Below are 15,157 nucleotides of genomic sequence, written 5' to 3' on the forward strand. Positions count from 1 at the left end.
GAAGAAATACTATTAATAATTGTGTTATAACAACTTTGGATGCAGCACAACTTATAGACCATTAATAAAGTATAATACAAGTTAAAGGTCTTCTCATGAGAGATTAGATCACTAGTGTTAACAGTTTTTTGCCTTATTGTTTGTACCCAGAACGGGATTTACCATTAGGCTTGGCAAGCAAGTGACTATATGCACCACTCAGGCAGGGGGCCTGAAAAACATCAGACCAAGTCCTGGTCTTTTACAGCAGCATTTGCTGTTATCTCTCACTTCCTCACGTCTCTACTGAAATGTTCCATTCCCAGCTGACTACCCCCAAACTAAGTTCTATCTGGCCGCGTGATGAACTTAAAATCTGCAGAACATCCAGCTGCTTGCATCAAGTGAACCTGCAGAAAAGATAACAAGCTGCCTGTACACCTGTTACAGCTAGTGCACTTGATAATCTGCCCCAACCCAAACACCCCCCTCACTACTGCATCTGACCCCCCACCTCCCAACATCATGCCTGCCACTTTCACTACTGCACCTTAAAACAGCCCCCACCTCCCACTGCTCTCACTGCCACTAAACACCCATCCCACTAACCTGCCCTGCTCTCACCCCTTTACCTGCCACCACTATCCCCCTTTCACCTCCTCCAATATGACCACTGTGTCACTCTTATCATGGTTCCCCCACATCCACCCTGCAGACTTTCCCCCCACCCTTACCACCACAAAAAATCAAGCTACTCTTTAAAAAAGGAGAGAGTGAGGAAACCTGTTGTCAATCTATTGCCATGGCAAAGCCACCCCTATTGCTACTTCAAAATCCCAAATCGACAAGTAGGTATTTTTAAAAAAGGCTTTGCTTAGAAGTAGCCATGTAACTCCTTATCATGGCTTCTTGGCCTGCAAATGGATTTGTGTTTGTGTTGCTGTCAAAAGACTGATTTATAGAAATGGCTTTGTTTACCTTCGAACCCATTCATACATAAGGAATTGGTCTGCAGGTAATTAATCCCTTTCATATGAACCTGAGCAGTTCCAATGAGGACAATTAGTAAATATCAGTCATTTGACAGCAGAGTATCATGAACACAAATCTATTCATTAACACTGAAAAGGTTAACATAAATATAAACACAAAAAATTAAATTGATTATACATCCTCAATTTATTTCATATTTTTTAAGTATTTTACACAATAAGAGGGAAAAAAATCAGTCTAAATAGCTCCTTTAAAATTTAACGAGACACAAGCACAAGCATGTTGTGTTTGTTGTTAAAAGTGTATAAGTTGCTATTTTCCACACTTTTTTCTCTAATGGATAAAATACCTCTAACAATAACAAAATACACCAATCTTAAAAAGGCAAGACAAAGGAAAAATACTTTTTTTCACTAAATTTGTACTTGTTAGAAATGTATTATCCAGTTACATATATTTTCATCATGTCATACACGATATTGATGATATAGTGTGCTAAAAAAAAAAAAAAAAATTAATACCATTGATAGAAAAAAATGTTTAAGCACTACAACAGGATGTGGACTGTTCATGGGTTGGGCTTAAGGCTTTGAGTTTCTGTGCCTATAGGCTCCCAAGATGTAAACCCAACCCTGTTTGTAACTTAGAGTGTATGTTAAGCAAAACAATTTTTTAATTTTTTGTGTTGGATAAAGTGAGGACTAAATAGAACCCCTGTTGGGTTTTACTGCTACCCGCATGTGTTACTTAGACTTCCCCTCACTTACAGTAACGTAATACAGACACATATAGAATAGATATACCTTATTCATAATGTTATTTGTTTCAATAGTGACTGGTGTATAAAGTATCTGTCCATATAACAGAGGCTTCAGCAACATCCAGGAGGCAGCTCCACTAGTACTCTCTACTAGGTTAACAAATAGGTTTGCGCAAAAGGCATCTGAAAACACAAAACTCCCTGTTAGTCACTTGATGCAGACAACACCGGTTGTACAATTATCACACTGTGACACTGGTGACCATTGCTTACTATCAGAAGGAATTCCATATGTCTCATAAATAGTTTTTGCTCGTTCATTCTTGAAGTTTGTAGCTGATCTGGTTGAAGTATACATAGAATAGAGGGCTTGGCTGAGAAGCGTTGTATTTCCACTGCACACAATTTTGGAAAGGGTGCTAAATGAAACTTGGCTGGCTCGAGTGGTTCCTGGAAAATCAGGATCCTGAAAATGGGCAAGAACATACACACTACTTACTGTCTTATTAGTTTAACATTTTTACTGTATCGCCATAAAGTGATCAAATCAATTGAATTTAGCTGGTAAAAAAGATTACGGTACTTAAAGCAAACCTGCCATGAGAAAAACTGGTCTGCTACTGCTCAGTGCTCTTTGAAAAATGTTATTCACCTGGATGTTATTTTATCCCACTGGCTTCAATACTACCCAAGCCATTGACCTAGAACTTGTATGAAGATCAGGAAAGTCAGAGAAAAGTCAACAGCTGTTATCTGCATACTCATGCCAGGTTGGTGTTTTAAATAATTAAGGAGTCGGCATGAGAGCCAGGCAACTATATTTTCAGAATCAGAAGTCAGCAGTAGTAGTCTCTGTGTGAAATAACTGTTGAGGGTCTTGAGCATATCTTTAGAATTCCACAGGAATGCCACAGAAGGCAGTATATAGTATAATCCTATTTCCTGGCATGAGTGCTGAGAAAAGACTGAATGCCATTTTACTTACTTCACTGTCTGGTTAAATGTGTTTGATTTTTTTTTTCTCATTTGCTTTGGCTATTTAGTTTGTTTGTTTTTGGCCTGAGAAGATAACTGTCTTTAAATACCAAAAAAGGACAGGCACCATTTTTTTGCTTAATTTTGTTGTAGAATTGGCCCATTAGTGGCCATGTTGTGCCAACTATGCTCAGGGAGTGAGCCAAGAGTCCTATACTAGATAGGCAGTGCAGCTATATAGTCTTGGTATTGTGTAAAGGCAAACAATAGGAAGACAGCGTAGCTTGTACTAAATTCAAGCGATCTATCGCATGTAACATACATGTCATACTGTATATGTCTAATAATAAAAAAAAAGTAAGTGCTAACTTTTTTCTCCTTTTGCTAAATATATGTTTGAAAATGCCATATATAAAACTAATTGAAAGGTTTAACAAAAGCAATAATGTTTAAAACATTATCTAATATTTTAGTGAAAAATATACTCAAAGAGGAAATTGTCCATTATATACTGTTAAATATAACATTGTGCTATCTATCTAATATAACATTGTGCCATCCTAATGGGATACATACTAGACTCCTCTTTCTCCTGGTACTTGAGGTACTTGAGGTACTTGATACGCCTGTAAAAGTCTTTATAAAGCTCAGCAAATTGGAGAGATCCTCCTCTTGTGGCATATCTTTAAGGAAACTGTCAACTTTATCAATCAGAGTTTGCAGTGCGGATAAGATAAGGTCAAAGCTTGTTTGCCATGTTGATGGAACTGCCAGCTGCAATAAGAAAAATAACATGACATTAAGTTGTTTGGAAATAACAGACTCTTGAAAGTTAGGTTATGATATGCGGCATCAATATATATATATATACTGTATATATATATATATATATATATATATATATATATATATATATATATATATATATATGTGTGTGTGTGTGCGTGACAATGGATTCCAAGAGAACTATGGGGTAGGCAAAGAGATTTGCCTGCTTGTGGGCTCGGTTAGTCTAAATAAATTATAGGACTGAGCTTTCCAGTGAGGCATGTGTCACTGTGATGTGTCATTCATTTGTGTGCATATGTTGCAGCTTGGAACTACACTTATTAGTGTAGGGAGGATAAGGGGGATGCCTAATAATAGTGTCCAATATTTTATATACAGTATACCTGACTAAAAATATTTTTAAATGCTATGTTTCAGCCATGACCACATTAAAAAATAAAGAAAATATAAAAACACGATGTATTCTATTTCAGAATTAAGCCGTTTGAGTATGTATAGCTTTACAAACGTGAAAAATATAATCTTAGCTATAGTCTTACTATAACTTTTCCTCTACTATAAATAAACCACATAATGCTAAGAAATTATAGAATAAGAGATCAATTACATGCCTACCAGTATGGAGTCAATCAGTTGCAAGCAGACAATACTGACCTAAACTGGCTTCCTTCCTCTTAAATTATTTATGTTAGAATAATCTAACTCCCTGACCAAATCAATGAAAGTCAAAGGGGATTTATTTATTACAGGTAAATAGGCTGTTCACTTTGAAAGAGAATTTTCCCTTAGCTTAATGAATGAGGTGAACCCCCCAGGACCACAGCAGGACCGGGGACAGGACACAGGGGGCAGGTCAGGACAGAGGACAGGACCCCCCCCCCTGCTCACTCACCCTGGATATCTGCAACAGCAGGTGGCAGCGGCTTAGGCTTCTTCCTCCTGTCTTTTGCGTCTCCTCCCTCCTCCTCCATACCCAATGGCATGGCTTCTCCTTTCAGGCCAATCAGGAAACAGATCTCAAGACCCGCTTCATGATTGGCCAGGAGGAGGATCTGTGTGACAATAGTGAATTTTCATTCACTATTGTCACACAACTGGGTGGGCACAGGGTGCAGTGCTCTTTTAGCTCTTTTAGCCTATTAGAGCCTCTGGCTCTAATCACATGGCTAACAAAAAAAAAAGCCCCATTGAAGTCCATGCGTCCGGCACCCCACATGTAGATTAGGGGGCCAGACACATAGATGGGGGGGTGGGGCGGCGCCCCTGCACCTCCAATGCACCAGCCGCCACTGGTAGAAGCAAAAATTCAGTGAAGCCTTTACAACATATTTCTGGTGGTAGTTTATTTTAGAACTACCTGCATATAATTCAGGCAAGCATGTGCATTTGCGCATTGCATTTCAATAACATTACCGACATGGACAACAAAATCAGGTAGTTCTACTGCTATTTTAAGAAACTGTTGTTATGGCAGTGGCCGGTTCTTAAAGAATGATGCTGTTTATGCCAGAATCACACCAGTTCACAGATTAAGAAACTGGTGGTAATCATGACCAGCTCTGAGCTGGGGTACAGAGGTACACCAGTGCACAGAGTGGGCCGTGCCAGTACTGGGAAGCTGTCATGAATGTGACGGCTTCCCACGCAGTACTGTATCCCTGGCCACATTCAGCTGCCTGCTGGGAGCTTCCTTGGAAAAAGCTAAATTGAAGCAAAAGGACTGGAGATACCGGTGATGCCATTATCCAAATACCACAGTGCCCATATTTGGGAAATTACCTGTCACTGGGTGGTCACAGCATGATGGGGAGCTGAGTGACAGCACACATCAGTGGGTGAGCTTTAGAGCCACCATTGGAATGAATAGCAGCTGGGAATCTGCCCACTGTTGTGCGCTGTCAATTAAAAGTAAAACAAATATGATGGAGAAATAGTCTCTCAGTTTCCCATGAAGCTGCACCCATCCCTATTGCAAAACTCCTCAGTCAAGAGCATGTAGGTGCGACAGGCGCAGTGGGTGGGGAGGGAGGGAGTGCCCTGAGGAAGGAATGTCTAGTATAGATACTCCAACCAACGTACCAGACTTCAATCAAATCATGTACCTGTCTCTGATAGGTACATAACTCAGGTGCAAATGCTGACACATTCAATGCCGCACCCCAAACTGAATTCTAAAGGATGTCTACCACACACTTTATGAACCCCATTGTTTTTTCCTAATTTTCCTTGCACATGATTGGATATTCTTTGCAAAGTGAATTTTCACTGCATTGCATTCTCTAGGTGAAAAGTGAACAGCCTATTTGCCTTTTGTAAATCAACCCCAATATTTTACCTTTTAACCTTTAAAGGAAAAATACATTTTTATATTTTGTCATTACTTTTATTAGATACATGCTAAAGTGATCAGCTTTAATATTAAATAATCTTATCAGCAGGTGTTCAAGTTTAAAAAAAAATATCTCTATCTGGTAGAGTTTAACCAAAGGGAAAACTTATTTATTTATTTTTTTTTAGTTTTGGATATAGTGGAGTTGGATTAGAACCCCTGTCAGTTTGTATTGCTGTCCCTATTAGGTAGATTCACGCTCTCCACTTGTCCTGTTTCCTGTTATCATCGAAAGTGAAATAAAAGAAAATCACAAATTTTGGGTTAACACCAGAACAGTAATAAAGGGGAAATCTTCCAATGAAGACACTACTTCTGCAGACCCTAATGACAGACCCAGATTCCCTCATTTGGAAGAATTCCTCTCACTTGTTGTGGCTATGGGACTGGAAGTGAAGGAAATACCCCTAATGGGACGTAGATGGCAAAAATCAAAAGAGATATAGGTATAACCTTCGCTTACTTTATTCAAAATAATTAAAAAAAAGGTTTTGCCTTTACTTACTTTTAATCTAAAATATGATATCAGTGCAGCTTTGACATGAATTAAAAGATATCCTTTACAGAAGCAAATTGCAAAGGACTTTGTATTAAAGCAGATGAAGATTGCACAGCCAACCAGCAACAAAGATGACTAGATGAATGCATAAGATCGTTAGCACATTGAATGGCTGGACCACTGAAGGCGTGAGACCATTTTACACTATGTTCATTTAGTAATAATTATAGACATACATCACAGCAATGATATAACAGTATCCTACTTGCTGCACCATTATTATATACCCAATTCAAGACCGCAATATGTATATATACGTTGTCGTTTGAAGTGGTTTACCGGGTTATGGCTGAAGCGGTCAACCATAACCCGGGGATCTTTTTCTTCAGCCGGCAGCTGGGTTCCTCATGAAAGCGTTCTGAGCAGCTCATTAGCTGCTGGAGCGCTTTTCAGAAGCAGCAGGAGGGGATCATCCTCTTTCAAATTTTACTAAAAAAAAGTTGGGGTATATATTGTGTTTTGTTTTTTAATTCATTAAAATATATATTTAAAATTGCATTAGCAAAAACCGCTGCTCAAATACCGTGTGACATAAAAAATTGCAACAATCGCCATTTTATTTTCGAGGATCTCTAGCTCTTTCTTTTCTTTCTTTTCTAGCAAAGAAAATACTGAATTAAACTTATAAACAAAAAGTGCAGGAAAAAGCCCGGTCTTAAAAGTTCACCCTAAAACTAAAATCTGTAAATCTACTGGCATCCACAATCTAAAACTAGCCTTTTTAGCCCTGTAAAGAAGAAATCACTATAAATCCCCTTTCAGAAGCCGATAGGGTCCGGTCTCCAGCAGCGGAAGATCTGTGCAGGAGACAGCTGACAACGACTGAAACGCCAGTAGATTTACAGATTTTAGTTTTAGGGTTAACTTCTACTTTAAAGTGGATGCAGAATAATGCTTACAAGCAATGCTCTTAGTTCATCATCTCATGTGATGAAGACCAAGACATGAATGACCGCCTTAGGAAGTGACAACAGTCACCTCTCAGAGGTGTTCTTCATCATACATGGAGACTTTCCAACATGTTGGAAACCTTCTATTCATGAAATGCCCTATCTTCACTTCTGTAGAGAAGTTCAACATATGAAGAGTAGATTGTGTGCCTGGTACATCAGCAAAGATCAGCTACCAATCCACAGCTACAGTATCTCTCAAAAGTGAGTACATCCCTCATATTTTTGTAAATATTTTATTATTTTCATGTGACAACACTGAAGAAATGACACTTTGCTACAATGTAAAGTAGTGAGTGTACAGCTTGTATAACAGTGTAAATTTCCCCTCAAAATAACTCAACACACAGCCCTTCATGGCTAAACCCCGGGTAACAAAGGTGAGTACACCTCTTAGTGAAAATGTCCAAATTGGGCCCAATTAGCCATTTTACCTCCCCGATCTCATGTGACTTGTTAGTGTTACAAGGTCTCAGGTGTGAATGGGGATCAGGTGTGTTTAATTTGGTGTTATCGCTCCCACTCTCTCATACTTGTCAATGGAAGTTCAACATAGCACCTCATGGCAAATAATTGTTGCTCTACATAAAAATGTCCTAGGCTATAAGAAGATTGCAAAGACCCTGAAACTGAGCTGCAGCACGGTGGCCAAGACCATTCAGCAGTTTAACAGGACAGGTTCCACTCAGAACAGGCCTCGCCATGGGCAACCAAAGAAGTTGATTGCGCGTGCTTGGCGTCATATCCAGAGGTTGGCTAATTGGGCCCAATTTGGACATTTTCACTTTGGGGTGTACTCACTTTTGTTACCAGCAGTTTAGATATTAATGGCTGTGTGTTGTGTGTTGAGTTATTTTGAGGGGATAGCAAACTTACAAACTTACACTGTTATACAAGCTGTACATTCACTACTATATGATATATATATATATATATATATATATATATATATATATATATATATATATATATATACTATTATTTACAAAAATGTGAGGGGTGTACTCACTTTTGTGAGATACTGTAACTCAAAATACACTTTATAGCTTTTCATACTACCTGCTTATTGGAAAGAGCAAACATTCCTGAAAGTAAGCAGTAAAGTTGTATTGTCATCGCTTACTCAGACACTATCCAGCTAATATTAAAACTCATGTCTTTAACTAAGGTTTTAGTAGGTGCTTTATACTTACTCTATAAAATAATTTCAGAAGATCCACATTCTCCAGGAATATTATGGCCATATAATATCCCTGCTCTTCAGTCATATTACAGAACACTTGGAAAGGTTTGTCCACCAGTGAAGTGTTTTTACTACACTGGTATAGAATGGTAAACCAAGTACCAATCTGTAGAAAAATACAAAGATAATTACAAGAATAAATACAATATCTGACATTTTCAAGAAGAGTGCCTACATAATTACATAGCTAGTCTGGCTGAAAAAAGACACAAGTTCATCTAAGTCAACCAATTATATAAAACATTAAAAAAAAAAAAAAAAAACAATTGAAAACCTCAATGTACAGAACCCTATACACACAGAAAGGCTAACCTCTATAAAGCATATAGCAATTGCTCCAACTGGGGGAAAACATTTCTTCCTGATCCCCTAATCAGATATTCCCTTGATCAACAATATCTGGTGTTTAATAAAAGATATTGCAAAACACAGTGGTTGTATGTATGTAATATATGTCATAAACACTAATAAACTGCCACGGCCTCCCCTTGAGCTCAAGATGATGCTCCTTCCCCAGGCCTAAACACTAAATACCAGTGTTAATATCTAATCAATGACCTCCTACAACAGTGTTTTTCCTGTTTGGTAACCTGATATTGTTTGTATCCACGTTTGATAACCTCTGTCTATCCTTTGTATGTTTCTTTTTCTTTGCAAAATTTTCAATAAAAATTATTTAAATAAAACACTAATAAACTGCAAACTAAAAGCACCATTTCTTCAACCTCATGGACCACTGATGACCTCATATATGACTATTTTGAAGACATGAAAATAATAAAATGAATGTCTAAACTGTGTGACCTACAGTAACCAATTGCAGCTCAACTCTATCCTCATTTAAAAAATGGTTTATTCATTTTTTTCGGTAACTATAGGTTATACCACTTTGCACATCATCACTACCCTATGTGTCATCTTACCCAATGGTTTAACGCTTCCATAAGTGTTTAAACAATAAGGGTATTAGAGCCACCTGTTTACAGAATAGAGACTTACATCAGTTTTGTTGTCAGGGATTGGTACATTCATCAAAGCTGTAATACTTGACTGATTCAGCTTTACAAATTGAGCTAGCTCAATCTCCACATGGCTGCTGTTCCGGAAAACATTTGCCAATATTGCTATGCAACAAGGAACATGACAAACATTGTTAGTGCATTTTTATTTCACGATAACACTGATTATTAGATTGACAATTATCATTAATTATTAATCAAACACTTTTTCCTTCAAACAATTAAAGTAAATCTATTACCATTAAAGAGGATCTTCCCTCCTGGGACATTCTCTTCCTGCAGGTCCTCTTTTGTTCTGCCTTCTTTATATTGCCCAAGCATACATAGATATGATGCAGGTCTCTTCCAATTCTTTGGAACCTGGCATAGACCTGTGGCACATCTGCAGATGCATAACAGATTCCCGCACAAGATCATACATGCCACTGGATTATGGTGCAGATAACCGCACCATATGTGCGCATGCACAGGACACCCCCGTGTAAGTCTCTGCCAGTTGCGAAATATCTTCACATGTGCAGAATCTCATGGCATGCATGTGCCCTTTAGCTCAACCCTACCTCCTGGGATGTACTGTAGCCGGGGGTCCTAAGTCATTCTCACCTAGACAAGATAGCAAGAAATCTCATTTATCACTGTTTTCCAAAATCAGTTACATAAGTGGATTAACCAATGCTCAAAGGGGTGCAACAGCAAATGTGTTTAAAGGTGGCCAAACACAGGGTAGTTTTAAAGTAAATGGGATAATCTTAATTCCTAGAGGAATGGGTTTTTTACGTATTGTAATATCCAACTGTATATTGAAAGGCTGGAATGGAAAAACTGATTGCAATAATCATGGTTATGCAGTTGAAGTGAGTAAAGTAATTTTCATTGTAAGCTTGTATGGGCAGGCATCTATTTCCTGCTGTATCTTCGTACTGCAAGACAACTGCATGAATTTTCCTAGGAAATGTTTTATGCCTATCTATTCTGTATCCGTATGGGTAAACCTTGTTTGCAATACTTAGTGATAGATGATAGTAATATATAGTCATTACACATTTGGTCTGAAATTTTGCAGTTCCTGTTGGACACTAACAGATTGGCCTTTGCATACAAGTTAACCACTTGCCTACAGGGCACTTAAACCCCCCTCCTGCCCAGGCCAATTTTCAGCTTTCAGCATTGTCACACTTTGAATGACAATTGTGCGGTCATGCAACACTGTACCCAAATTAAATTTATAATTTTTTTTTCAAACAAATAGAGCTTTCTTTTGGTGGTGTTTAATCACTACTGGGGTTTTTATTTTTTGCCGAACAAACAAAAAAAGACCGAAAATTTTGAAAAAAACAAAAAACTGTCTTTTAGTTTGTTATAAAAATTTTGAAAACAGGTCATTTTTCTCCTTCATTGATGTGCCCTGATGAGGCGGCACTGATGGGCCCTGATAGGCACTGGTAGGCTGCACTGATGGGCACTGATAGTCTGCACTGTTGGGCACTTATAGGCTGCACTGATGGGCACTGAGAGGCTGCACTGATGGGCACTGATAGGTGACACTGATTGGCACTGATAAGACAGCAGTAATGGGCACTGATAAGGCAGCACTGATAGGTGGCACTAATGGGTGGCACTGATGGGTGGCACTGATAGGTAATGATGGGCAGCACTGAAGGGCACTGGTAGGTGGTGCTGAAGAGCACTAATAGGCAGCACTCATGGGCACTGATTGGCACTAATAGGGGGCACTGATGGGCAATGATAGACATTGGTAGGGGACACATGATGGGGCACTGATAGGTGACACTGGTAGGTGGTGCTGGTGGGAACTGGTAGGTGGCACTAGTATGCACTGGCAGATGGCACTGGTGGGCGGCGCTGGTGGGAACTGGTAGGTGGCACTGGTGGGCACTGGTGGGTGACACTGGTGGGCACTTGTGGGCACTACTAGGTGGCACTGGGGGCACAAATAATACCTTTCCTCTTCAGACCGATGTCCCTCAGACAGCAGCCGGCAATCATTGTTTTTTTTCTCCTCACACTTACAGTGTGAGAAGAAAAAAACAGCTGGTCGTCGGCTGCTGTTTACTTTACATGATCAGCTGTCATTGGTTGACAGGTTATCACGTGGTAAGGGGACGGGATCGCCCCCGATCTCCGATCTGTGATCAGGCGAGTCTCATGGACTCGCCGATCACAGAGCGAGCCGGGCGCGCTCTGCAGGGAGCGCGCAGGCCACTCATTGCCAAGAGGACACCATTGTATGCCCTCCTGGCAATTCAGGTCAACGTTGTAGCCGTCATTCGTTGGCTTAGAGTCTCTGTCATATTTTATTTCCTGCTGGAGGGAGATAACCCTGGTATTTGTACTGGTGACCATTGTCATTGAGAAGTGAGGGCAAATACAAAATATTAGGGTTGATACCAAAACAAAAGATAAGTGAAAATTGCCATGGGTATACCTGATAGGGGACAACTGTCTAAGTGGGAAACTCCCCTAACATTGGAAGATTTTCTCTAACTTCCTGTTGCATCCATGGGACAGGAAGTGAAGGTAAATCTCCCTGGACACTCCCAGGACACAGATATAAAATAAAAAAAGGCAGGAGTTTTAACCCTTGCTTACTCAAGACAAAGTAGCTGCCAAATCTTTTATTTTATAGACATCTTAAAATGCAGTACATGTTTGCGGCGGGTGTTTTCACTGGATTACTTGAGAAGCTGGATTTTAATATTTGCTTGTTTTTTTTACCTAATAAATGTAAATGCATTTTATGAAGTGGGTTCTGTGTGGTGTGTTTAGCTTAATAACCCAGGTACTGCACTATTGGAGGCTGTTTTTTTCTGTTTGTTGCCTATGACCTATGTGTGAGATGTGTGGAGTCATCTTGAAGAGGGAATTCCATCATTCTTAAAGGAACCTGAACATCAGAGTTTGGTCCACCAGATTGATCTGCGTTTATGTTTTGTTGACCCTTAGGGGCCGATAATGGAGGTGAGCTTGCACTTCAACTGGTGAAAGGAGCACAAGTGGAAAATTGGCATTTTACTGTGTTGTCTTCCCTATGAAGCACCTTATTAAATAAAAACTTTTTTGATTGCACAATCCATAAGAAGCTTTATTATTTATTGCATTGGCCTTTTTTGCATTATATGTTTATTCATTTATTTGCACTGGCATTTATATATATATAAAACACTTACCTATTTAGTAATTTTTTGTCACTTTTTTGTTTTTTTACCTTTTTATTTTTACCTTGATTTAGCCCCCGTTCACATGCAGGCGACGCTACTTCGCACCGCGACCTCCGAGGTCGCGGTGCGAGCAGCGCGCCGCGACCTCGGAGCGGCCGCCACGGACTTCATAACATTGAAGTCTATGGCGGTCGCCTCCTGGTCGCCCCAAAGAAGCTCCGGACCCTTTTTCTAGGTCGGAGCGACTTGTGTCGCTCCTATTAGAAAGGTTCCTCAGCTTCCCTATGGGAGGCGATCTGCGGCGACCTGTGAGGCGACCAGGTCGCCTCACAGGTCACCCTAGTGTGAACCGAGCCTTAGAGGCAGCATGTTCACGCATTTTAGTATCAATTTATTGCGGTTGTGGAAACACATTTGGTGATTGCAGCAGCTGCACCCTGTGATTTCCTAATTTATATCACTAGGCGGCAGCACACTAATACCACATTTATATACTCAGTACATGTATGACAACCAAATTTGTTGAGCAAATGAATAAAGACTGATTTTGACAAAACAATAGCTTTCAAGTTGACCTAAATTCAGCATTGTACCCTACCTTCAAAATCTGTACTTGTAGTATTGATAAATTGGCTGAGTGCTGCAGTGATATTTGAAAGGTCGCTCACTGGAAGACTGCAACAAAATAAATACATAAGTACAATAATACAAAAAAAATTAGATTAAAAAATTCAGTGTCATTACAAGAAATGTTGCGTAGAACAAATTTAGTTATTGTATCCATTTTACAGGCGAATTTTGGCCAGTTGTTTAAAAATAAAACGGGGATCCAAGATGAGCCCATAAGCACAGAATAACCTAAAAATGACCCCAGCATCACTTATAATTACAAATAAACAGGCTTTTTATGTTGTTTTATAGTATATTAGTATTATGTTTATTACTTGGGGTAATGTTAGAGAAAGTGGTGTATTATTTGCATTTTGGTAGGTTGATTTTCTATATTCAGTTTGTATTATTTATTTTATGTTGTATTTTAGTAGTATGAATGTTTTATTAGAGTATTTATTCATTTGTTTTATTTGTACTAATTGCTGTTATTGGTGATTTTAGTGTGTCTTGTTCTGTTCATTCTTATGATCTTGTGTAGTCTTTGTGGAATGTACCTGTATCACAATAATTTCCCTTTGGGATTATTAACTACTTGCGGACCACCCCACACACATATACCGCATCAGGGCAGCCGCTCTGTGCCAGATCACGTGCCTAGTACGTGATCTGACACTTCCGGATCTGGGACACGAAGTCCGCTGGGACCTGCTAATAATTCGGTGACAGGCAGAACAGCATTCTGCCTATGTAAACAAGGCAGACTGCTATTCTGTTAAGAGGGGGATGCACTGATCCTGTGTTTCTGCTTAGTAGGAACAGATCTTTACATTCCCCCAGTCAAAGCACCTCCCCACAGTTAGTAAGCACTCCCTAGGAACACAGTTAACCCTTTTATCGCCTCTGATGTTAACCCCTTCCCAGCCAGTGTCACTAGTACAGTGACAGTGCATATTTTTTAGCACTGATCACTGTATTATTGTCACTGGGTCCCTAAAAAGTGTAAAAAGTGTCAGTTACAGTATACTGTATATATACATGCCAAATTTGGTTTTGGAACACAAAAGATTTAAAATACTACTTTATGAATACAAGGATTTGTTTAACACATTTTTTGGTACTTTATTTGGTCGATTTACAAAAGGCAAATAGGCTGTCCATCTGGAAAAAGATGTTACACTTTGCATGGGAATTAGCCCCAGAGCTTAGTGAATGTGGTGAAGTTTCACTTTGCTACACTAGGATCACACAGTTTCGTGTGCGGGAATCGGTGTAAATCACACAAATTTTTGTGCTCGCAGCCAAAATGCACTGCTCTTTTGGAAAACGCATAGGTTGTGCCATCACTTCTTAATGACAACCCCATGCATCAGGAAAGGCAGTACATTTTTGGGTGCATGAATACACATGGTGCCAAAGCATCATGTAGTTCCATTTAAAAACATATTTAAAAAGGGGTCAGGGACCTTTTCCCTGTGGAAAATGCAGGTACAGCAGCCAGCGCATGCGCAAACTACACCACCCACACAGATGTGAACTTCGACTAAAGAATACCCAATGTTTAAGGGAATGATGGAAGTCAGCTCATTCAATAAGCTCTGGGGAAAATTCCCTTGCAAAATGAACAACCTATTTCTGTTTTAAATCTCTTAGAATTAAATCCCACAATTATAAATCCCATCTGGCTCTGTGATGACTTTAACCACTTCAATA

At 39.3% G+C, this 15,157-nt stretch overlaps 1 protein-coding gene across 1 annotated transcript in view; it reads right to left on the reverse strand.

Annotated features, from left to right (window-relative positions):
* The window catches only part of ABCA12 (ATP binding cassette subfamily A member 12), a 255,154-nt gene that overhangs the window by 102,721 nt on the left and 137,276 nt on the right, over positions 1-15,157 (reverse strand). The window contains exons 18-23 of the mRNA XM_082262043.1: positions 13,434-13,510; positions 9,637-9,761; positions 8,588-8,743; positions 3,284-3,481; positions 2,006-2,198; positions 1,776-1,915 (exon numbers count right to left, since the gene is read on the reverse strand). Of these exons, the coding sequence (XP_082118169.1) occupies positions 1,776-1,915; positions 2,006-2,198; positions 3,284-3,481; positions 8,588-8,743; positions 9,637-9,761; positions 13,434-13,510 (889 nt within the window). The remainder of the gene's footprint in view (positions 1-1,775; positions 1,916-2,005; positions 2,199-3,283; positions 3,482-8,587; positions 8,744-9,636; positions 9,762-13,433; positions 13,511-15,157) is intronic.

This window comes from Pelophylax lessonae, assembly GCF_965119305.1.
Source record: "Pelophylax lessonae genome assembly, chromosome: 6".
Taxonomy (NCBI): Eukaryota; Metazoa; Chordata; class Amphibia; order Anura; family Ranidae; genus Pelophylax; species Pelophylax lessonae.